Source organism: Bactrocera neohumeralis, chromosome 2, assembly GCF_024586455.1.
Source record: "Bactrocera neohumeralis isolate Rockhampton chromosome 2, APGP_CSIRO_Bneo_wtdbg2-racon-allhic-juicebox.fasta_v2, whole genome shotgun sequence".
Classification (NCBI taxonomy): Eukaryota; Metazoa; Arthropoda; class Insecta; order Diptera; family Tephritidae; genus Bactrocera; species Bactrocera neohumeralis.
This window is the reverse complement of record NC_065919.1, coordinates 75,943,386-75,967,641: the sequence shown is the minus strand read 5'-3', so window position 1 is coordinate 75,967,641 and position 24,256 is coordinate 75,943,386. Positions and strand designations below refer to the sequence as shown.

The window sequence follows — 24,256 nt, the reverse complement described above, 5'->3', positions numbered from 1 at the left end:
TCAAAGTGGTTGTGAGGACATAAATGACAATCAATCCGTTATCACCGGAGATTCTATCAAAACTGTGCGTGAATTCATCAAAAATCAGCCGAAATCATCACTGAAATTCATGGAAATGGAATTGAACATCTCCAAAACGTCGATTTATTGCATTTGGACCGAACATTTGGACCTTCGAAAGGTGTGTGTACGGTTTGTTCCGCACAAATTGACTGACGACCAAAAATTGCTCTGAATCCAACATTTGATCGACGCTTGTGACCGATTATTTGAACAAAAATCACATTTTAACCATTAACCACTCCCCGTATTCAGCTGATATGGCACCGTGCGACTTCTACCTTTTTGGAAAAATACATTTGCCCATGAAAGGAAAGCGTTATGCTGACGTAGAGGTCATTAAAAAAGCTTGCAACGGCATACTGGCGGCCATACCGACCAACAAGCTAAAACAAAGTTTGACAAGTTCAGATCGGCTTCAGGGTTGTTGCTAGGTAGCTAATAAAATAAAACTAACAAAGTGAGATAGTTGTGCTTACATTTTTTTGTAGACGATATAAAGCCAGCCTGGTTGGGTTCTACGTGTGCTCACTGCGAATTGACTCAAATCTTCACAGACAAATGTCAAGTTAGTACTTACTGACTTTGCTGATTATTTTCGTGGGAAATATGTATCTGCACGATATTGTTAATTTTTCCATGCTTTTATTTTTTGAGTGGAAATTTTAAGTAAATTGAGTTGGCATTATTCAGCTTTGCGCAATTTCTCTCAACATTAAAATTGAAAAACGTAAAAAAAATTAAATTACATTTTTTCCTTAATTATACTTTCTAAGCCCCCTTCATGCATATAAAATTAAGAATTTATTTTCACTTGAAAAAATATAATCGGCATTACATATACCTGCACATATACTTAAAATTGCAGATGTCTGCCTACCCACTAAAAAAATATAATAAAAGTCATTAAAATTAGTGTTGTCATTGCCTGCTACTAATGCTTGGGGGGGGGTTGGAAAGATTTATATGCGAGTTGAGCACATTTCCTACAACACCGCCGAACTAGCATATGCTTTCAACAAGAATGTGCGGAAAACATTTCCTCTTTACGGACGCGTGTGTCGCGCCGAGCCGAGCCACCATATGCAACAACACGTAAGTTTTATGTCGCTAACTCAGCTGCTGCGCGTGCTCCGAGGTAACATTAAAACCGCTATTTACCCAAATTAACCATTTAACATTAAAATCACATGCAATCAGCATTTTTGTTATTCAAACAAGAGATTGAAGATGTGAAAGAACTTTTTTTTCATCCTTCCACCACCATCATCAGTGACGCTGAAGGGGATGCGCACGGTAGCAAGCGCTATAATGGGACACCTTGGCGTATGAGTAATTTTATATGTGTAATTTTTTCAACCTTTTTCGTTGCGCGCTTCAAAAAATAAAGCTGGCTGGCAGTCATATGGAGGCATGTAGTTGTGTGTGAGCGTGTGTACATGTTTTTGCATGTTTGAGTTTCTCTTTGCATGTAAGCGCTTCACTGGGTATGTGCATGCGCTTGTGTATGTTTGTGTGTGTGGCGTCTTGGTTGCTTTTCTAGCTTCGCAAATGAGAAAATTAAATTCATTTCGCGTTGTCGGAAAATGGAAAGTAATGACAAAACGCAAAACTGTTGTTGAGTGGCGCATGAAGTGAAGCGAAAGTAACGGTTGGTCGCTGCTTAGCAGCGGAAGCAGCAAAGACGAAGGCCAACGCGCCGACGAAAGCCCAACGCGGCTTAATCGAAGCGTGCATATGGAGCGACTGCGGGTCACAGGGCGCGCAGAGTGATGGTGCGTTTATGTGTGACTATGTATGTGAGTATGTATATGTAAATGTGTGCGTGTGTTCATTTTAAATTGCGCGGGTGCTCTGCGCCGCCCAAAAAATTTTCAGCGCAGAATAGGCGTTCTTGCAACAAATGCTGAATTCCAGTGAAGCACAGCAGCAGCAACAACAACAGTGATAAGACTAAGCAAAACTAGTGACAGGAGTAGCTCGCGAAATGTTGACAAGACAATTTTATTTTCATTCTCATTTCAAGTATGATTTTCTTATGCGCATTTTTATTTTCATTTTTATTTGTAATTTTTTATTTCATTTTCCATTTTCTGTGCGCATTCCTCTTTTCATTTTGTCATTTGGTTAACGAAAATGTTTCCCTAATGAAAAACGACATTAATAAATATAATTGAAATTGTTGGGGCGTGTTTGCATGTTTTCGGCCGGAGCCGAAGACAAAGCGCGCATTCATGGTGAAGTGACAAAGGTGCTTGCGGAGGAGTGCGCTAAGAATGGATGCTGCTGCTTTCTTAAAATACGTATATATGTATGTGTTGGTGGGCTGTGTGTTTGTGACAGTTGCCATATTTTTGCTTCTCACAATTACAAATTGCTTTGCTCGCAGCTAAATGGTCGCCTAACGGGCGTTTAGGTACTAAAGTCAGCGGCGTTCCAACTCAGCGCCAGCAATACATACACACACACACACTCGTACATACATACAAATATTTTATTGCATAAATATGTACCCGCTCGCTCACCCACAAAGCTTCTAACCTCTCAATCTGCATCACTGATTGTCCAAAAGCATTTTCAAAACTTAACCACCAAGCAACAACAATGTTGTTGCGACTGCTAAAAAACTCAGTGACAGCGCCTTGCCTGCCATAACTGTTAATTTCATATTCATTAGCGTTCGGTTTTTGACTGTTTGGCTCGCACCACTGCATTTGACTTTAATTAAGCAAACTTACAACTGCCGCGCACACACCGATACACCAACAACCGTCATTCCTCGACACGGCTGTTTGTGTGTCGTTGTATTCTGTGTTCTTTCGGCGCATTAACGGTACAATAATTTTTGCGGCAACAGCATCAGCATTCATTAGCTGCAAATCCAAGTTGCTCTGCCGTTCTTATGATAATTTCCGTGAAAGTCAAAGCCAACCTTCAATTAACTTGCTACACGAAGTTCTACACACACACTCACACCCATACACAGGTGTGTATATTTTTATGTCACACGCGCGCGGTGTCACTGAGTTAGCTAATCTTTAGCAGCACACCGGCTTAAATTTTACACAAATAAAGACATCGCCTGTTTATTTAGTAATTTCTGGAAATTGTGTAGATGTGTGTGTTTAAAACGGCACGTGTTGCAAGTTCCCACCATTGTACAGAGTGTATTGTATATTTCTCAGTATTATTGTATGCGGCTAAAAGTGTCATAATGTAATAAAAATAATTAAAATGTGAGTTAAGCACTTTTTATTGTTAAGAAGCGCGCTGGGTTCTCAGGAAATACAGGAAGATGCTTTTAAATTACTGCGAAAAATGAAGTATCCTTATTTAATTCCCTTGATCTTAGCTGGAAATGTGTGAGTTTTGTATTTCTGATTAAAAATTCAATTTAAAAGTTAAATAATTCTAATTTCTGCAATGATAATGGCAAGCAGAGCAAGTTATAAAAGCTCCGGCTACAATCGCATAATTTAAAGATTGTGTAAATTTACGCAGAAAAGAGCTTCTCGCACGAAAGAAGCCTTCGACTTGGCCAACAACTGCACTACTATTGTATTAATGCTTCCAATGGCACTTTCTTTAATAGTTGCTAAGGTCAACAGCGATAATCAAGCCAATCTTACTGTACGGTGCTTTGGTCAGAGGAGCGCTGCCAGTAAAATATCAAACAGAAAACCGCCAGCAGCGAAATCAGCTGTAAGATTGGCGGCGCTTGTTGAATTTTCCACAAGAACCTTCGGACATAGCTCGATAGGCAGAAGATATAATGGCAGCGCGAAATCGGCGATAAACATACTGGGTTCCAGGTAACAAGAGCGTTCTGGGAAACGAAATAGCTGATGAGATTGTCAAAGTGCCATCCGCTTGACTACCGAACCAACGAAACACAACGGAAATCGTTAAAAACGAAATTTCCGAAAGTGCTGACAGTTAGATCAGCATGAGATGGGATGTCTTACTGACGCAGTGCACTCCTCGTTTATAAATATTGGATGTCTTAGGAGCATGCAGAATCGCCAAGATTATGTGCAAGAGGGCGGAATGAAAACATGCAAGCTTTCTGCATAGGCATGAGAAAGACGCTGGAACACCTGCTCTTCTTATGTCCGGCCTTATCCAGAACTCGGCTAAGATATACAGAATTAAATAACAAGTATCTTTTAAGCTTCACAAAGAGCGATGACGTCCTGTACGACGTAAGCTTCTGCTCGTATTAGTTACCCTCCATCTGGCATTACAGAAGACCTATAGCCGGCCAGTGAAACCTTAGCTAACCTATATATTATTCTTTAAAAATTGAATATAATACCTCTTCAAATTATGCTATAATAATTTTTAAATTTAAAAACCTTAAGTTTCGTCATGCAACTCATAACTACCACGTATGTAGGTTACTATAAAATACCTCCTATAAAATTTCAACTCGTTTGCTTGCAAGTTACATCTTTAACCCTTCAGTTGGCAATCTGTTTAGACTTATTTATGATTACTAGACAACATTCTTATTCATCGTGTTTCATTTTTACTTTAAATGGAATATTTTATGGAGAATGGATAGAATGATCCGAGTTAGGTCAAATTATTAAAATTCATTTTCAGAGAAATCCTCATTCTTACTGGCAGAAAACTGAAAAACGATTTTCTCAACCTTCTCTTGAGTCGAATTTTTTCCAAAAAAAACATTCACCACCGATAGAAACAAATAGTAATCACTTGGCGCCAAATCCGGACTATAAGCTGAATGCACAAAAACTTCTTTTCTAAGCTTTAAATGCTTCTGACGAGTTGCTAAGTATCAATATATGTGGCTTAGCCCTGATGAAAATAAATTGCTCTCGTATGGACCAAGGCTTTTTCCATTTGATTCCTTTATACGATCCAATTGTTGACAGTACTGGCACGAACTAAGCGGTTGGCCATAAGAAGAAACTCGTAATAAATGATTCTCAGACGATCCCACCAAACTCATAGCAAAAATTTACTCACTTTATCCTTTCCGCCGGCTCACCGCTATTCGACTGATATCGTTTTCGCTTGTAGTTGTCGTAAATGACCCAATTTTTAACACCAATAACCATCCGCCACGAAAGCGGAAGGACTTTGTTGCGATTCTCAGATGTAAATTCGGACCATGAAATTCTTTGAGTAAAATCGTGAGGAACTCATAGATATTATAAACTCAACACAAATATTTTTAAACCTTTCAGTAATAGCTGAACAATTTTGTTCGAAAAGCTCTGCAAATCAGAGATAATTTCAATGATTTTTTTCCATGTGATTTTTCGAGTGCTGAGTTTGCATGTCTATAGCTTGCCTGCAGGAACTTTCTTTCTTGCTCGTTTGTTCTCTTCATCAACAGCTTTAAGGGTACTCAATTCAGCGGTAACATCTGAAAAATTTCAAGTCTGTTACTAACTGTTTCTAAAGAATATAGGATCTTAAAGTGCCGCGGTATTAATAATTAAAGATAATCTGACAACACTTTGGAACTTCCGTTATTTTCAGAATTTCCTGTTTCAAAGTTCTAGGGTACGTTCAGTCAGGGTTGCATTTTACATATTACTACTAGAGACGTGTACTATATATATTTGCCAATTAATAAGGGTCAATAAAATACTGATTAATAAACCCCGAGAAAGAAAACTTAAAAGCCACCTACAACCTACTCCTACAAAAATACGCGCTCACACTTCGGCAGTCAACTTCATAACAAAAATGTCAACTCGTAAAACAGCGACAACCCAACTTCGTTTCGCTGTCAATTCGCATTTGATACGCCATTTAATAAATGTTATACCGTAAAGTATATTAAAATTTTCATTAAAAATTTATACGAAACACGTGTTGTTGTGCACCTATTGTCACGCGGCAATCAACAAAAGCCCGGGACGAGTGTTTGCGCAAACGAATGTAGATAAATGCGAGCAATAAGAACTATGGCAACATGCTGAGTGGTGTGAGAGCGCCAAGCTTTTGATGACAAGGAGAAAAAATACGGAAAAATAAAAATATGACAAAGCAGAAAAAATAAAAATAGATATGATAAAAGAATTATTCAATAAAGTTGGTCAGTTGTTTTCTTATTGAAAGCGCCAGAAAAAGAACTTAAGTCGGATGAAGCTTAATTGAGTAGGAAATTATATGAAAGACAGCCTGCCGGTCGAAAGGAGAAAGTGGAGCCTTTAGGCGTCTTTATCGCCGGACATATCGGCGGAAGTATTGGCAATAAGGCTTTGCGGTTACACAGTCGTCCGATTGGCGGCTTTCATGTTTAATGAGGCCCAAATTTTTGACCCTACCTCCCTACGCTCCCCCCGCGATTCCATTGCTTTTTTAAGCGCTTTTCTTACCGCTTTGTGGGTTAAATAAAAGAAAAACGTTTGTCGGCAATTTTCTCGCTGATTGTGCCAATACAAACCTACATACATAAAAAAATTTACCGTAATTGAAGGAAATTGTGCGCGAATCCGCGTTTCATTTGCGGTAAAATGATTATTGTAGGTAGCCATATTTTAAGCTTCTCCTTTGTCAGTGTGCATTTTTTCTTTTTTTTATTTCATTTGTTTTTTATACTTTCCATTCTCGATTTCGTTTGATTATAACTGTTCGTTGTACGTCAATATTTCAACATTTCACTTTCTTTCCCATTACAGGGCATGCGTATGTCCGGCGAGAGCACCGAGATACTGCATCTGACTCAGTTGGCGCGCGAGAGTGCTGGAGCTTACGCTTGCGGCGCGGCCAATACGGAGGGAGAGACGCGTAGCTCCAGCTTGACGCTGAAAGTGCAATGTGAGTTATACAACAGACATTTAGTGTTAAAAAAAACATATTTTTTATTATCTTATGATGGTTCAGTATTTAAAAGTCTCTTTCTGCAGTTCTGCAGTGTTTTTAAATATTTATTTTGGAAGATAGAAATAATGCCCGTAGTAAAATATGGGCTTTAGCGTTGATAAAACATCAAACTTTAAACGCTTCGAATCATTAATAAAAGTTTGCGTGAAGTTTCTTTCCACAGAAACAGTAACTTAAACTAGTTTAAGTATTCTCCATTCAATTTAAACCAAGACCGAAATATATAGAGATACTTAAAATTTACTTAAGCATTCAATTGATTTTATTCACAATTTCCGATAAAACTAAACGACAAAGCAAACAAAAAATCCCAAATCCTTTACAAATTTCGCCGTAGAGTCGCCTTCGAAGCGTATCAATTTCAGATTAGGCCGCAAATCCATTCAAGCTCCCAATGCATACGCATTTCTTTTGCTTGCCTTTCAACGATGCTTAACCTCCTTGTGGCTCCACCCATCCAGCTGGAGCTCCGTTTTAGCCGTCGCACTTTATGTTAAGCCGCAATGAAATGCGAACTTCTTCGATCCGCTTTGAAATTTATGCAAAAGTTACAAAAACAAACTGCACACACACACACACGCACATACCGAGCCGTGTACATTGGCTACGGCTGAAGATGCTAAAGCAAGCAGCAGCAATGTTTCGTTGGGAACAAAAGATGTGGCAGCGGTGTGGAAGTGGTGGCGCTGCTGAATCTCAGTTTATCAATTCAAATGGAAATTTCACGTTTTGACAGAAACATTGATATGCAGATTTGTTGTGCCACAATTCGCAGGGCATAAACGATACCCAGCTGCCACAACTGCACAGATTTACTGCAGAGGTCACATCAGTTAAAAATATAGGCTCGCAAAGATAATTTATTAGTTTGCTGAGTTTCCATACTTTTTTTGTAAGGCAATCGATAGAATATAAGCCCGAGATATGTTTTTGTTGTTGTTGTTGTTTTTATGATATAATTTCTCTACTTAGAAACGATTAGTATCGGAGAGTGGCTTATGCGACTGGTATAAACTTTCTTATGAATAAAGCCTAACATAGAAATGTCAGTGGTTCTGCAATAAGAGATCTATACTGACTATATCTCCTGTGCATGGGTATTGTTCCAAACGTTATTTTTTTTGAGGTTTTTGGAACATGTTTTGATATTAGAAAAACATTTTCTAGACTGCTCTGTTTAGAATAGATTTCTAATCTTCTTCGTTATGTTCGGTTAGGTTAGGTTAAATAACCGTTCCTAAAATGGGCATCTCACTTGGACAGCTTATAACACCGATCTGTTGTGATACCTAGAATTTATGATACTTGCCATCTGAATTATTAGCTAACGGTAACAATTTTCAAAATAAAACTACCAAGTAAAATGTTTTAGTATGTTGAAACCGCCTATTAAGGGCTAATTAACCTCTTGAGAAATTGTTTTATGGAAAAAACCAATCGACAATTTTTTCATTGCCTACTTATGGGCAGTTTTTATTAAAAACTTTTTTTTTTGATGTGGTTCGGAATTGTGATAAAATTCAGTTAAAATTTCAGGTATGGCTACCTCTTTCAAAAATTGAGAATTTTGTCATTGCCTACTTGTAGGCTATATTATTAAAAAAAAAAAAATTTTTTTGATGTAGTTTCAATTGTGGTAGAACTCAGGTTAATATTTTGGGTATAGCTACCTCTTTTGAAATCTAACCTGGCTCTCTCTGACTACAAAGAAAGTTCCTTCTGAGAATGGAAAAATAATTACTTATCAGAGTGAGGTATCTCCTTTATTTAACAAAAGTAGCACATGTAGTAGTTGGTTCGCAGATACTGACGATTGTTTATTCGACTTTTATCCTCAAAGAGATTCCAGCTCTGTAGAAAGACTTTTCTTATTTATTACTTGGAATTTCATAGTGAAGCATTATTAAAGCATTATTAAAGCTAAAGAAGAAGAGTACGTAGCAGGTTGTTTCATGAAAACTCATGCTTTCTATGTATGCGTTAGGGCCCTCACGGACTTCTATTGTTGCTTCACTGAGAAATTTCGTGGTTACTTCGAATCAATCGAAACGCAGATATGAAACCTGGCTCAAAAATTGAATATATTTCCAAGCAGTCGGTAATTATTTTCTTTATATCTACTTATTTTTAAAAACAAAAAATACAAACAGAGTGTTTCCAATCTTTGCTCCCTTTGCCGTACAAACACAAACACATTAACATAACATAACATGGCGTGGCATATGCGCTGGCTTGTATGTGGATAACTGGGATTTGGCCTGCTGACAACATTTGATCTCCCTACGCGAACGCACTTTCGACTCGATTTGACTGCCGACAGCTTTATTCCCGCAACATTATTCAGCAACAACAATAACAATATAATATATACTTACGCAGCAGCATATTTGCATTGAATAGCGTCTATATGGCGTATGGCGTATTGGGCTTTTATGCGTTTCGTCGTCTCCCCATTGTTTTTACAGCAAATCCTCTTGTGATCACGCCTGTGGAGTGCGTTAAATTATTCGCAGTGTTTCAATAAATATTGACTGGGGATACCCAAGAGCGTAGCATAAGCACATATTATTTGCGCATGTGTGTGTATTTCATGTGCATGTCTGTGTGAGCGGGTTTAAAGTCGTCATTGGGCGTGAGCGTCTGTGAGGCTTTTACAAATCCTCACATTTGAGAATTGCCAGGGGAACTCACGAGCGACTTCAACGCGACTTTATGTTTTAAAATGAGACAAAATTAAGTAAAAAAGCAAAAAGAAAATGGTAAATGGAAATCATAAAAATTAATGGAAATTAGTATGTATGTTTAATTTTTGATAAAATATTAGATATCTCATTTGAGTAACAAAAATTTAAGTGGGCATTTTTAAATAATTTAAAAAAATTCAAATACTCGAAACTCTGCCTCCATTTGTAGTATAAAGTACTTTTTCGTCAACTTTTGTATTGTTTTTTGCATTTTAAATACCGTGATTTAAGCGGTAGAACCTCACAAGGTGGTGTCCTCTCTCCTCTTCTAGTCATTCTGCTCGTTAACGACCTACTTAAAACACTCATGGCTGCCGGGTGATTGCCTATGCAGACGATGTAGCACTTATGCTCAAAGGAAAGTTCCTGAGTACCGTGTACGAGTTGACGCAAGAGTATCTCAGTTGATAGAGTGATATATCTTGGGCTCATTCTAGATAAGAAATTTCATGGAAGAGCCAAAAAAATATCGAAGAGAAAAAAGTGGGGTCTCTCACCGAAAAGGGTCCTCTGACTCTACGGCATCATAGTCACGGCCATTATGTTCTATGGAGTCTCACTATGGTGAAGGACTCCAGAAAATACCACACTTGCACAGAAACTCGAGAGCGCTTAACGGGCGGCGCTCATCAGCATGTGTGGTGCATTAAGATCCACTCCAACTATGGCATCTAATATCATCTTGCGTATAGTGAACGTAGACATCGTCGGGAGGCTATGTTGCTATCAGAGTCAGAGAATGTAGGTTCCTAAAAGAACAATTGGAAATCCTCCTATACTTTGACTTCATACCGGATCCCTTGAATCATGGAGTCGCCAAACCGAACTCTGGCGGCTTCTTTTCTGCGCATATATCGGCGAGAGAGTTGTGGGTGGGAAGAAGCCGTTAGAGGAGAGGGACAGTGAACTTTTTTATGGATGGGTCGAAGCTTGGGGGGAAGCTTGGCATAGGGATCTTTATCAACTAAAGCTTCAGACTTTCCTACTATTGCAGTGTTTTCCAAGCCGAGATTGGCCGAGCCATTAAGTTGGCAGTAGATTTACAGCTCCGGAGTGCAGCCTCCTGCATAGAAGTGACCAACCACTCAAATATCAAGGAGGTGAGAATAGCCTTGAACTCATCTAGAGTTCGTTCAGAGTTGGTGAAGGAGTGCCTAACCTCGTTATCAATCGCATGGGTGTCAGGCCACAGCAGAATCGCAGAAAATTGTTAAGCCGAAGATAGGAAGGAAGCTAGAAGGGAAAGGCACCCTATTACCGCTATCAGCAAAATGTCATCGGGTTGAAACAGCGAAAAACTCGATTTTAGCAAAATCGTAATAACAACTAAGGATTCTTTAAAAGGTTGTTTCAAGAAATTCGAATTTTTTGCAATCCCTAGAAATGCATATTTTAACGGAATTTAAGAGTTTTAAATCATCCTTTGGAATGATCTTATGAAAATTTCATTAACTTCGCCCAATATATAGCATTCAAGAAATTTAAGTACACAAATGCTCTTAGGAACATTTCTAAACTGAAATATCTAGGATCACACAAATAGGTGGGTGGAAATCTGCCACTGAAAATTCATGAAAAAGCAGGTACTATTTAATCTGCATTTAAAACATGGTTAGAAAACTATGGACTACATTTGTTTAACTAAAGCTCAAAATAATCACATGCAAAATAAATCATCCGTAAATCGATTAAGTTATAAATAACACTACCCTGCCACAATTTTTCGACTTTGTTATAAACATATTTTAATTTGGATTCTCACAAATTTATGCACAATGCCCATTATAACAAGAAACACCCAACCCCTTACATTATGGTATATAGAGCATTCAGACATACATGAATCACAACAAAGCAGCGATTTTCTGTTGCCCCACATCAGCACTAATCCATCTCAGAAGAGTAGAAAGGTTCGACAAATGTTTGTCAAGTCCCCAGCCTCTCATAAAAAATACAAATGAGCGAACACAACACACACACAAACAAACCGAGCGCCGAAAGAAATTGAAAAATAGATATTATTTGCAAAACAAATGACACATATGAATAAACTGAAACGCAAACTAAAGTTATGTAATGTTGAGGTCGCGCCAGTCATCCTCCACCTACCGCCGCCATCAGTGGAGCTCAAGTTCCCAGCAGTGCGCTCAATGCCGCCACCACCGACGACGCATAGGCGATTAACATATGCAAAAGCCAGTGTCTTCACTGTCTTCAGTTCAATGGCAGCACATTTGAATACGAATCCGAATTTGAATTGGAATTTGAATAGTGATGAGTGAATAGCGGATAGTGGATTCCAGCCGCTGGCGAATCATCATCATAAAACTTATGCCGCTGTAGTGGCGCGCTGCCGTCCGTCCATACGAGTAATTCCAGTGCGTCGTCACAGCGAACCTCAGTTTTGGCCGTGGCCTCACCGTAGCGACGCGCTGCGTAAGCCAAGAATGTCATGAATAATTAATGAAAATTCAAACAAGGCGCAGCATTAGAAATAATAAAAATGATGCGTTAGTCAAATGGAAAACAAGCAAAAAAAAAAATGATAAAAAATCACAACAACGCAAGAAACCGCAAAACAAAAGTGAAGCCTTGACAACGGGCGATGGAAATACAATGGGCTCACATATAGGATTCAGTGACACGCGCTAAAAAATACTGTTGAATCGTGGCAAAGAAACAGCAATGAAACAAAGAAACGGCGAAAGAAAGAAAGAAGTAAACAACAGCAGGAACAACGTCTTATTCAACGTGTATTGTTAAGCCCCGCCCACTGGCACTTGTGTGTAATGTCATTGATAATTTTATGCTTTATTCCCACCCACAATTTTTTTCGGTTCTTTTCTTGCCAGTTTTAGGTAAATTTGTTGACATTATTTGGGCTTTTTGGCATTAGTTATACTTGTTTCTGGTTTTTTGTTGCTGGTTTTATTCGCTACTTCTGTGAGCTTTGCTTTCAGCTTGTAGTTACATATGTTACCCAGCAAGCCACACTTCTATGATCCCAGTAGAGACGTACTCCTCTGAATTGAATCTTAAATATATTTTACTTCGAACAGTCTCGAACTTAGAATTAGTTTTTACAAGCGTTTACTGAAATGATTCCTTCACATTGAATAAATCATACAATTAAACAAAAATGTTGCCTACTTTTCGGGCTATTTTGAGCAAAGACATGAACCTATTTTTAGTAGCTATTTGTCTTCCTGTAAATTAAAGCTTTCTTATTATAGACAATTTATAATTTATGGCTTTGGAATGTCACTGATGTATACAAAAACATTTTTGGCCATTTATTTCTAGATCTAATTGTTGTTTGTTTGCTCTAAAAGATTTCCTTCACATATTTATGCGTTTTGAAGTAAAACAGGTCAGTAATAAAGAAACAGTTTCTGCTTGGCAACATAAAGACAGGAGAATTAAAATTAGATGCAGCATTTTTCGCTTTTAATTAAAAACAAAAACATTGCCTACCTTTAGGCAAACCTTAGCTAAGACAAAAACCTCATATGCGCATGTATATAAGAAAATAACAAAAATAAATATTTTTTAAACTTCAGCTATTAAAGTTTCGTATATGTTATCATGCTCTTCAATGATCCATTATCAAAAAAGCAAACAGCCTTCAAAATTTCCATCTACAAACTAATTAATTTTAACCAAGATCTCTCCTAGCACGTTTTTCGTCGTTGTAAACCAATAATTACAATGTTTATTAATTTAAGCCATAATACACTCTTAATCCCTCGTATTTTTACATATTTAACTCGCAAAGCCACTCGAAACTTCGCCCAAGCCATATCCTTAACTGGGTTATGACATTGTCAGAGCGCTCGTTAAGTTATAACTGCTGACAGCAAAACATGTTAATTTATCTTAGAAACTCGTCACCGAAAAAAATCAGAATTGTAGTATTTTTGGCTCTGCTACACATTTACAAATTAAATGCGAACTCGAATGTGTTTTGCAGAATATACTCGTATCATACAGATTTGTTTGCCCGAAATCCTCATAGATTTATTATCTTAATCGCCATATAAATAATAAATACATTTCAATAAGCGATTACGATTGAATCTGAGTATGTGTGCTTGCGTATGTATGTAAGTGTATTCTATATGTTGCTTCAGTGCTTTATAACGGTACACTACGTCCTCTTTAACTGCAAAACTTGAAAAGGGTTCACAGATACTCAGAAATGCATTTACCCTGCGGCTAAGTGCTAGTAAATGACTTCCGCAATGAGATGCAGGCGGCCGTTTCTTGCATGTCATATGTGTACATGTGTGCGTATATATGATTTCATATACATATATCTACATACACTCTTGTATAAACTTCACAGTCGAGACTGTGGAAATTGCTCCAATTCGTGAGGTCTAAACTACGTGCTAGTTTCTGTAGCGCTGTCCCCTCTACTAGAATACTGGTATATATATGCGAATATAAGTCTTTACATATATGTATATGAACGTATAAATTGTTCATAATAACAGTAACATTATAATATATATTTATCTTTATGCGCTTAAAACTGAGAGTAGAAAAGATTTAACAGTTAAGAGCAGGCATAGATAGATATGTTGGAAATATGTTTGCTACTGTTTGCATCATGGTCGTAGGGAGGAAAACAGCAGACTAATACTCTAGAAGATATATTGGATATTCGCAAAAGTGTTTTCGTATTTCTAATCAAACTTCAACATATAATTCTTATATTTATAATAATAAATAAATAAACAATTTCTTACCATTTTGGTCGACCACTTTTTGCCAATTTTCCGCCAGAGACATTATTCCATTAGTGTAAAACTTTCAGCAGTGTAAGTCGAAATTTCAAAATTTCCAGAACGGAAGCGAGCGAACCATTATTGTGTTACACGAACTGATACAGCATCGTCTCCGTAAACTTAAAATATTTCATTGGTGGCTTGCGTGGCATTCTTCCCTTTTTATGCAAAAAGTTCAAAATATTGCGACTTCCTTTCTTATTTTCACTCATTTTTGGACAGCTATAACTTTTTTTCAACTTCCCCGAATTTAGTTTTTGGTTAAATGAAACTTAAAATCTCACATTTCCAACTCTATATGGTATGATACAATGTGATTGGTAGCACTGGAGATATACGACTGCAACGACATCTATTGACAAAATACGAAAGGACTTTTTCGACTACCAGATACGTTAGTAAAAATTATATTAATAACTTCCCAACTGATAGTCTCTTAGAGTGACCGCATTTTTATTATTTTTGCAAAGCATAGCATACATTTAGGAGTTGCTAAGTCGCTTACTTAGAAATATTACAGAACTAGAGAACTGAGATAGACCAAGGTCGATAATTCTGAAACAGAAAAAAATAATAATAATGTAATTTGATTATGAATATCACTAGGTTTTTTTTCTCGAATTTAGATTTATTATTACGAGAGTAATTTTGCTTCATAGTTGGAAAAAAGTGTATAAATGAAAACATAAGAAAATAAAATAAAATGTATGTCAGAAAGCCCTAAAAGCATAAAATATTTTTCAATGAATGTTTTAAAAGAAAACAAGTAAGGAAGGGTTAAGTTCGGATGTAATCGTACATTTTATACTCTTGCAACTTGCAAAGATCAAAGACCGAGAAGTGACTTCAGGTGCTTGCAAATCTTTATATTAATTACCGACTTCAGTATCGACTCGATTTTATCAATTTTTGCCAAATTTACTTACTAAGAACATGCCACATACTAAAAAATGTTTACTGACTTTCATAAAGTACCGGACCAATTATATGGAGTAAAGACAGACAAATATTCGATATATATATTTGTTATATGAGGGGCTAGGCCAAGTTTTCATGTAGGAATGTGAAAAAAATGTCACAGACTAAATAGTCGAGATCGGTCGGTCTGGTCCCGATATATATGATTTTACGTAAAAGTGGGCGGTGCCACGCCCATCGTCCAATTTTTATAGCGCCTCCAAGAGAGCCCTCTCATATCAATTTGGGAATAAAATCTTATGTCTTTAGTATATTTAATATTAATCGCACTTTTATTAGTTTTTGACAGGACCGTTACATGAGAAGTTGACGGCATTATCTTACGATTTCTTCCACTTTAACAGTGTCGATAAACGTTTCAAAGGGATTAGTCGTGACCGAATTTGGTTATTATAGCTTAAATGATTGCGGAGATATGTATCGACAGACAGAGATCACCCGGATTTCAGCTCGTCTCATCACCCTGATCATTTACATATATAACTAATTGTATATCTCTTAATTTCCGGGAATACATATTATATAACCGTTAGATAAACAAAACTTTTATACTCTGTAGCAACATGTTGATATTCGATCAGCTCAGGCTAAGACCGAATTCGGTGACCGCTTAGCTATTACTTCCATTTCTTCTAAATATGGAAATAAATTGGACAGGCCTCGAATAAATTCGTCACAATCACTAAAAATATCTTCATTAGCTTAAATTGGCTAAAACTATTAAATCTTAGTGCCATATATACATACATTCCAATATTTTATGGAGGACATACACCATGTCGTATGAGCAAAATAGAATTTAAATTTCACTTGTAACTATGAGAGATCACTTCATTCGATGCATAACTTTAACCGCGTATAACTTTTAAAGAATTATTTTTATGAAAAAATAAGCCCTGTTTTGTGGAGTGCTTAATTTCATATTAAAATAGGAAAATGTTTGCCGTTATAGGTTTACTTGCATTGAAGTTACAAAATTTAATATAAAAGATCAAAAACTCTCGTGTTAAATTTATGAGAAAAATAAAATGATTTAGTCATGATTTAAAGTGAAAATAATAAATACACGAAATACATTTTTTTAAGGCAAAAACTGAAACTATAAGGGCACCTGCACAAAAACGAACAATTTGAGAAATCACGGGCACCCTAATGTAGTTGCGAATCAAAAAGTATCGTTTAAATGCAGAAACTGTATAGAAATAGCTTAATGCGAGAGTAAATGTGCCACAGCTTAGCTCATACGCTTATAAAGGCAGACACGCACGCACATACCTACACATACATACAGATGTATATGTGTGTATGTGTGTGTGTAAGGAAAACAACCACAACACCAAACTGAACCATGTTAATTACTCGCCTTGAGGCACTCGAAGAAAACCAAACACAACTTGATTGCATATACACCTAAATATATACCAATGAGTAGAGCGTATTATATGGGTATGTGCTGCCAGCAACCGCAAGTCGACAACCGCAATGTCAGCCGTATAACGGATGCAACAGCGCTGCGCCGATGCGCCGCTACTGATGCTTCTTCTTCGCATGCTGGGCGCCACAAGCAACGGTTTAGTTTCCATTTAGTTGTGTATTTTTGTTGTTGTTGTGTTTCTGTTATACGTTCATTTTCCTCGCTCTTTTTTGAAGTGCACGAAAAACCAAAGACATTTACATAAATCGTTTTCCTCTTCAATTGCAGACTCGCCCAGATGTCGGCCGGGCACCGAGCAAACGTCAATCGGGGCGCTGAACATGCACTCGGTGCAGGTAAAATGCGAAGTGGATGCGGATCCGCCAGACTCGGTGAAATTCAGTTGGACCTACAACAACACAAGAAATGTGTCGCCGGTTAGTATGACGTTGATTTCATTTCAGTTGTTTGTAAGTGTGTGTGTGTGTTACATAAAGTAGATATGTTTCACTAAGTGGATAAATTTGGTTTCCAATCAATAATTGAAATTTATAACGGGTACGAAAAAGGTGGGGGTAGGGAATTATGTTGCTCTCTATAACTGCTTAGCAGTGGTTTAATGCTAATATCGAGGGAGAATTAAAGTTTTAAAAGGGTTATATCTACTTCCAAGTCAGAAAAATGCGTTTTTTGGAGATTTTAATTTTTTTGGAGAAGCATTTTGTTTAATAAATATAAATAATAATTTTGGATTCCCAAGAGAACAGCCGGAAGTTAGTCTTTTTTGGAGAGAAAGCCTTTTTTCCAAACTATTTTTCAATAATACTTCAACTATATACATATATACATATATTTATATATTTAAATTTTTTATTATTCTAAAATATTTTCTGATTAATTTCCTGTTTTTATTTACAAACCACGTTTTAATTCTTCCTCTACTGTTGATAATTTTTGTTAGTTTAAACACTATGTCATTTATTTCCTATTATCCTAAAAAAAATAGTTTATATACAACTAGTTACAAACTAGTTACTTTAGGAGGAGTTAATATACATTGTATATATTTCTACATATTTTATAATTCTAAAATATTTTTTTTATTAAGTTCCTGTTTTCATTCCCAAGCTAAGTTTTACTTTTTTCTCAATTTTTTTTCTCTACTAGTTAAATATTAGATACGGCGCTTTGATTAATTTAAATAAATTTTTAATATTTTGGAAGAAAGGTTTTGTATACATTGATAAAGTTGATAATTTTTGTTAGTTTTAAACGCCATGGCATTTATCTACTATTATCTTAAAACCACTGGTTTTTAGCAAACTAGTTACCAACTAGTTACTTTCGGTTGAGTTGATTTTGTTTCGAAAATGTCTAAAAATTGCCATAACATTAAATTATTCATATTTATTCTACACATATTTATTCAACACACTAAACTAACTTCCTTTGCCGCCTTTGTGCTTTCCCTTCATGTTATTCAAAACGCAAAATCGCGTAGTTGGGTCGCACGTGTCAACCACGACTACTAAAAATAACTTATTTCACTTTTCTTTAAAACTAAAAAATGAAAGTAACGCAATTCCTTGTGGATTAAGCCACAAGTCTTGAAATAAATATATTTACACTTTTCTTATTTTTAGCTTTCACGCACGTTTTAACCTTCCATTTTCCTTATTATCTGTTGTCTGCGTGGCCACAGTTAGTTAACCATTCGCTGTTCATATAAATAAATAAACTTTCGCTGAAGAACTCCATTTATGCTTGCAACTTACGCTTGCGTGTCTTCAACAAATCCTCGAGCGCAACACCTTCGGGACTCAATTATACCGTTGTGTTTGCAACTTTGGCGCCAGCACTGCTTGAGTCACGCCCACTCTCGCTACATGCACGCACACATTTATATGCTCTCGAGAATGCTAAATAAAAGTGCGACGCTTTTTCATTGCATTTTATTTGAGTTTGGTTTACTTTAAAGCCACTGTCCGCTATTGCGGTGGTCACTTGCTGGCGTTAGTGCAGCATGCAACACTGCGCTTAGTTTATATATATAAACATATATACATATATCTAGTAAGGTATTCAGTTTCAGTCCTCCGCCGTGAAAGTGTGGAGACAACTCAGCGACGCACGAGACAGTCGGCAGCGTACGTGACTACAGGAAAATCTAATAAACTTGTGCGACTATAAATTATTTATTCCTTCCTGTGCACAATCCAAACACACATACATATTCATACACCCAAACCCCTCAGCTCTTCATAACTGTGTGGGTGCTATCAGCACTTTTTCAGTTGCCATGTCTCCAACTCCAACTCCGCCTCCGCTTCTACTTTTCCTTCCGTCTGCTTGTGGGCGTTTCTGCCTGCTTCTCTTTCAAGTTGCTTCGTGTGGCCACACTGACACTGGTGCGCGCCGAGTTTGCCAGATATTTCATGCTAAATCCACAAGTGCTTATATTTAGAACGACGCGCTCGTATTCATATTTATGGAAAATAAATATTTATTTTAATAACTCCATTCACACAAGGATGAAAACTTAAATCTGTGCGCTTTGAGGCGCATATGAGAATTCTACCAAGGCACACACGCATACAAACACATATACACATGCATACAAATATACACATACAGCCGCTTTTCTAAAACCATTGCTATGCTCTCTACTTTGCAGGTGCTCAATTCGAGAATCACTTCGAATGGATTGGTCAGCACCGTTACGTATCTGCCGCAGACCGACTCGGAGCTGATAACGCTCGCCTGCTGGGCGAGCAACTCGGTGGGACGCCAGACCATCCCCTGCCTGGTGCATATACTGCCAGCAAGTAAGTGTGAAATTGAATCGAATTGAAGTGAAGTGAAAACGTAATCGGGTGAGAATTCTACAAAAATGTCTACGGCAATCAAAACCAAACTGCTTATTAAGCTCTCAGGGCAATTTGGCTCGTAAATGTTAATGTTTAAATGTCGGTCAGCTGGGTGCTACACACTAGGTTTCGGATTGAGTGGGCGGCTGTTTGAGGCCCAAAGTTGTCTCGGTGGCTGAAAAGGACATTTAAGTTGAAACCAACACAATTTGTTAGTTGGCATTTCATGAGTTTATCTCTAGAAATTATTTTTACTTTTCGGCTACTTGCTCGGCTTTCATGCTTTCATGGCCGAATTGCAATTTCGGCCACACAACGACGTAATAACAATAACAACAAGTTGTTGCATTAGAGTATTTGTTGAATGGCACATTGCTGTGGCGAGTGCTCTTGCAACAAGCAGTTCAAATACTTGGTAAATTTCAATGCAAACGCTGCTACACACACACACAAATGAGTTTGCACACATACTTATGTATATGGCTGCACTTACCGGCATGCTCTTAAATATTGCGTAGCAGTTTGTAGGAAAGCAATAAGAGCCATGAAATTATTCTAACTATTTTGCAAAACTGATAGTTATAAAAAATTTTATATTCTTTTCAAAATTGCAAAAGAAGAGAAAAAAGAGAAAGAGAAAGAGAGAGAGGAGAGAAAGAAAAAAAGAGAAACAGAAAGATAAAGAAAGAGAAAAAGAGAGAGAACAAAATAGAGTTGGTACAAAACTTACTTTTATTCCTGAATCTTCTGTCCGAGGTTCTCTACCGACTCTAGTTTCAGGCTTTTATTTCACTTGTCTTTTAGAGATTAGTTGAAAAGTGTATAGTATATACCCAGATCTCTATAGACTGCGCTTGAAACATCTTATTGGACATAACTTTGGAGAACCGAACAAATTTTGAGCTTTGCGAAAGGCTCTAAATACTGCATCGATACACGATGGTCCTTTGATGTATACCTATAAGTTTTGGTATTTCAAAAGATCGATGTTTCTACTATGCAAGTACAATCCTCATCCTCTAAGCTCCGAAACATAACCTATACTAATTCTCCTTTTAAACGAAAATATTACCCAGATTTGGATTTGGTTAGCCATCTCTCCTTAGCCTCACTGATTCGTTCGGAGATAATGGAGCTGATATATGGTATTCAGACTGAGTCAGGAAAAATTTTAAGTTGTCTAATGAAATCACTTTCTTACACTTCTTGAAGCTTTTAGAAACTTTAGTTTTCGTAGGTTTTAAACTTGCAAAGCTGATGAGCTAGCAAAGAAAGGCGCCCTAGAACTGCTATGGGTAGAATTGAAGCGGGTCGGTACTCCCGCATTACATTGTGTTCTACTTCTAGATAGCAAGGCCATGCGGAAGCTTGGCTAGCGCTGTGCCATCAAGCCAGGATTGATCGCAGGAGATCTAGTGATCTATTTGCCCTTAGTAAGGCTAACCTTTCCCTAGTTGACGGGCTTTTAACAGACCTATTGGCGTTCATGCTGTAAGGTTAGGTAATGTTTACCAGAGGCTGTTTGCAGAAAATGTATGCAAGAAGATGAAGTGGAAACAACTCAACATTTCCTTCATGACTGTCCCAGGTCACGACTTAAACACTTGGAAGCGCATACCTTCAGCCATCCCACCGAACTGGAGGGAGTAGAAATTAAAAGTCTGTGCAAATTTGTATTGGCCTCTATACGTTTTCTTAATTCATTAGATCGAACATACGTGTTCTTCTTTTACATGGCTTCATAAAAGACTATATGTAGCAGTCCACGTGCTATCTTCGATCAGCCATCTAAATTAACCTAACCTAACCTAGACTGTTGAGAGCCGGTTCATTGTTATTACCCAAAAACTCCTAAATATTTATCGAAATTACTGTCAATAATCGACAAAGTGCTCTGAATCTGTCAAAAATTTCTATTATATAACTCTTCTAACATCAGTCCTGCAAAAGTTGAAGAATAGCGGATACAGCGCTTGGATGTTTAACAATTTTAACAGTTAACCTTACCGCATGTACGCTTATTAAGAAATATCCCATGAGAACTCCGAGATGAATCTTACTGAAAGCAAGTACCTCAATGGAGCTCCTGCATTTTCCAGTAAGCCAGAAACATCTTATCGTCTTAAAAAAGCTATTGTTGACCATAGCGCCTGTTAATCTCACGCGAAGTCCACAGGTAAAGCGCAAGGACGCAAGAGGAAAACGAGATGTAGTTCCCAGTTGAGTGAGAATACGGTGCTCTCTCTTTAGAGTTCATTGAATTTGCAGTTTCCCGCGAATCCGCTATGACCAAACACAAAAAAAGGACTTATAACGAAACAGCTTAGTGCTACTGAGGGCAGACACAACTTAACTAACTTTGAGCGAAAGTTGGGCGAGCTAGTATTGCCGATCTGCTATCGGTGTGAATTCTGGTACTGTCATACAAAAAAAAGTGTATTTGTAAAAAGAAATATGTTATTTAAAATACAACCCTGTGGTTTCAAAAGCGCACAAATCCGTCCTCCGAGTTCTTTTTATCCACTTATCTTTTCGAAAGCCGAGTATGTTTTGCTGAAATTTTTTTGTATGTATTACAACGTTTTACTAAGATAATTAATCAAATTTTCCTACAGGGTGCTTCACTCTTACTTACGCACCGTTAATATAGTTGCTTGTTCACTGTCAACGCTTAGAGAAGCACAAATTTAATCAGTTTGGTATTGTTGTTGTTTGCGTAGACAAATTTTGAGAATGTTTATCACGTGTACACCCAAATAGATACATATATATGAATAGATGACTTCGATATGCTATCGAAGTGTATGTAATTAATTATTTTTCCACACACACGCCTTTCTTACAGATCCACCGGAGGCGCCAAAGGCTTGCGAACTGCGCAACGACACCGTTCTGGAAGTAGTCTGTGTAGCCGGCAACGACGGTGGTCTCACGCAATATTTCCTGCTTGAAGTAATTGGCGGCGATCCACTTTATGCCAACGATGCGGGGCGTAGCTTCGCCGATGCAAATGTGGGCGACAATGAGCTCTCCACCATGAATGATCAGGTACCTTACAAACATATGTGCTTATGAATTTGCTATTTGTATTTACATGGGGATGAGTGTTGATGCACATACTTGTATGATGGAGTGCAAATGAAGGCAAATATTGGAAATTATTATCAATCTCAATGGCTCTGTAGACAAGCTGCATAGTGATATGAAGAGCGGTATTCACTTTGCTCAGCTGCTTGATTGGGTGCAGTATGTGTGTGGGTTGCCATTGATTGTTTTGAGTCTGTGTGCGGATTGCAATGTATTCATGGAAACTTAGATTTGAATAGTCAATGGATGAAGTGGAGAGGCAAATAGCTTATAGTAATACTGGACTGTCGTCTTTAAAGATGATAGTGCTGATGGACGTTAGGAAGACAGCGTCTTTTAAAAAGCTTTTCAGTGTACTTGAAAACAATGTGACTGTAACGTGATATATTCCAATAAGGCTTTAAAGACATATCATTAAAGTATATTAAAATTCAATAGTGAACTACGAGTAAGTTTTGGTCTGAGCCAGTATAAAAGAAATATAGAGAAGTTCCACCCACCTAAAAAGGTTTAGTTTTTTGTTGGAACTATTTTAATTTAAAATTTCTTTTAAACTATATCTACTACAAAAGTTTAAGGAGCTCACTTCGACTCATCGTTTACCGATCCTCATCAAAAGCGTGGAGATATCAGGAGAAAATTTTGAAAAAATATTCAACTGTAGGCTTTGATAATTGAGAATTAGAGATACCGCAAAGTTATTTGACTATCAAATCTATTTAAATGCATGTATGGTATATGGCACCATAAGATGTCGTTCTACAAGAAACAGCGCAGAGGTTTTAATGCTCAAATTTTACATCTTGACTTTAGAATCGCTCATAAAACATATTTATATCCTGGACAGTGTGTAATAAGTCCGTAACACCCAAAGAGACACGACGCAGAGCCTATAAATGATCAGCATGAGGAGTTGAAACGATTCAACCCTCAACGTTTAAGATATCGAACCGAAATTATTCATACAGCCCTTGCTACTTAAGAAACAGTTTCTTTTTATCGGAAACGTTGATATCAGACCACTAAAGTTTACAAGGACTGTTCCAAAGTAAACTGGACTTTTAAAATGAAAGCAGAACAAATAGTTTTTTCGGCAAAATCAATTTATTTTATTCAAAATAGTCTCCTTCTGCTTCAATACAGCTTTTTGCATGATCCAAAAGCATGTCGAACGAGTGTTTTAGCTCGTTGGGCGGTATGGCCGCCAGTATGCCGGCGCAAGCCTTTTGAATGGCCTCTAAGTCTGCATAACGCTTTCCTTTCATGGGCAAATGCATTTTTCTGAAAAGGAAGAAGTCGCGCGGTGCCACATCAGGTCAATATGGGGAGTGGTTTAAGGTTAAAATGTGATTTTTGGTCAAATAATCGTCCATTTGGATTCAGAGCAATTTTTGGTCGTCAGTCAATTTGTGCGGAACAAACGGTGCACACACCTTTCGTAAGCCCAAATGT

The 24,256-nt window shown here is 37.3% G+C and overlaps 1 protein-coding gene across 3 annotated transcripts in view; it reads left to right on the top strand.

The window, feature by feature from the left end:
• Window positions 1–24,256, top strand: part of LOC126762147 (hemicentin-1) — a 268,515-nt gene that overhangs the window by 168,123 nt on the left and 76,136 nt on the right. For all 3 annotated transcript variants that reach the window (XM_050478702.1, XM_050478695.1, XM_050478685.1), the window contains exons 10-13: window positions 6,720–6,858; window positions 17,139–17,287; window positions 19,525–19,675; window positions 22,563–22,765. In XM_050478702.1, coding sequence (XP_050334659.1) covers window positions 6,720–6,858; window positions 17,139–17,287; window positions 19,525–19,675; window positions 22,563–22,765 — 642 coding nt within the window. The remainder of the gene's footprint in view (window positions 1–6,719; window positions 6,859–17,138; window positions 17,288–19,524; window positions 19,676–22,562; window positions 22,766–24,256) is intronic.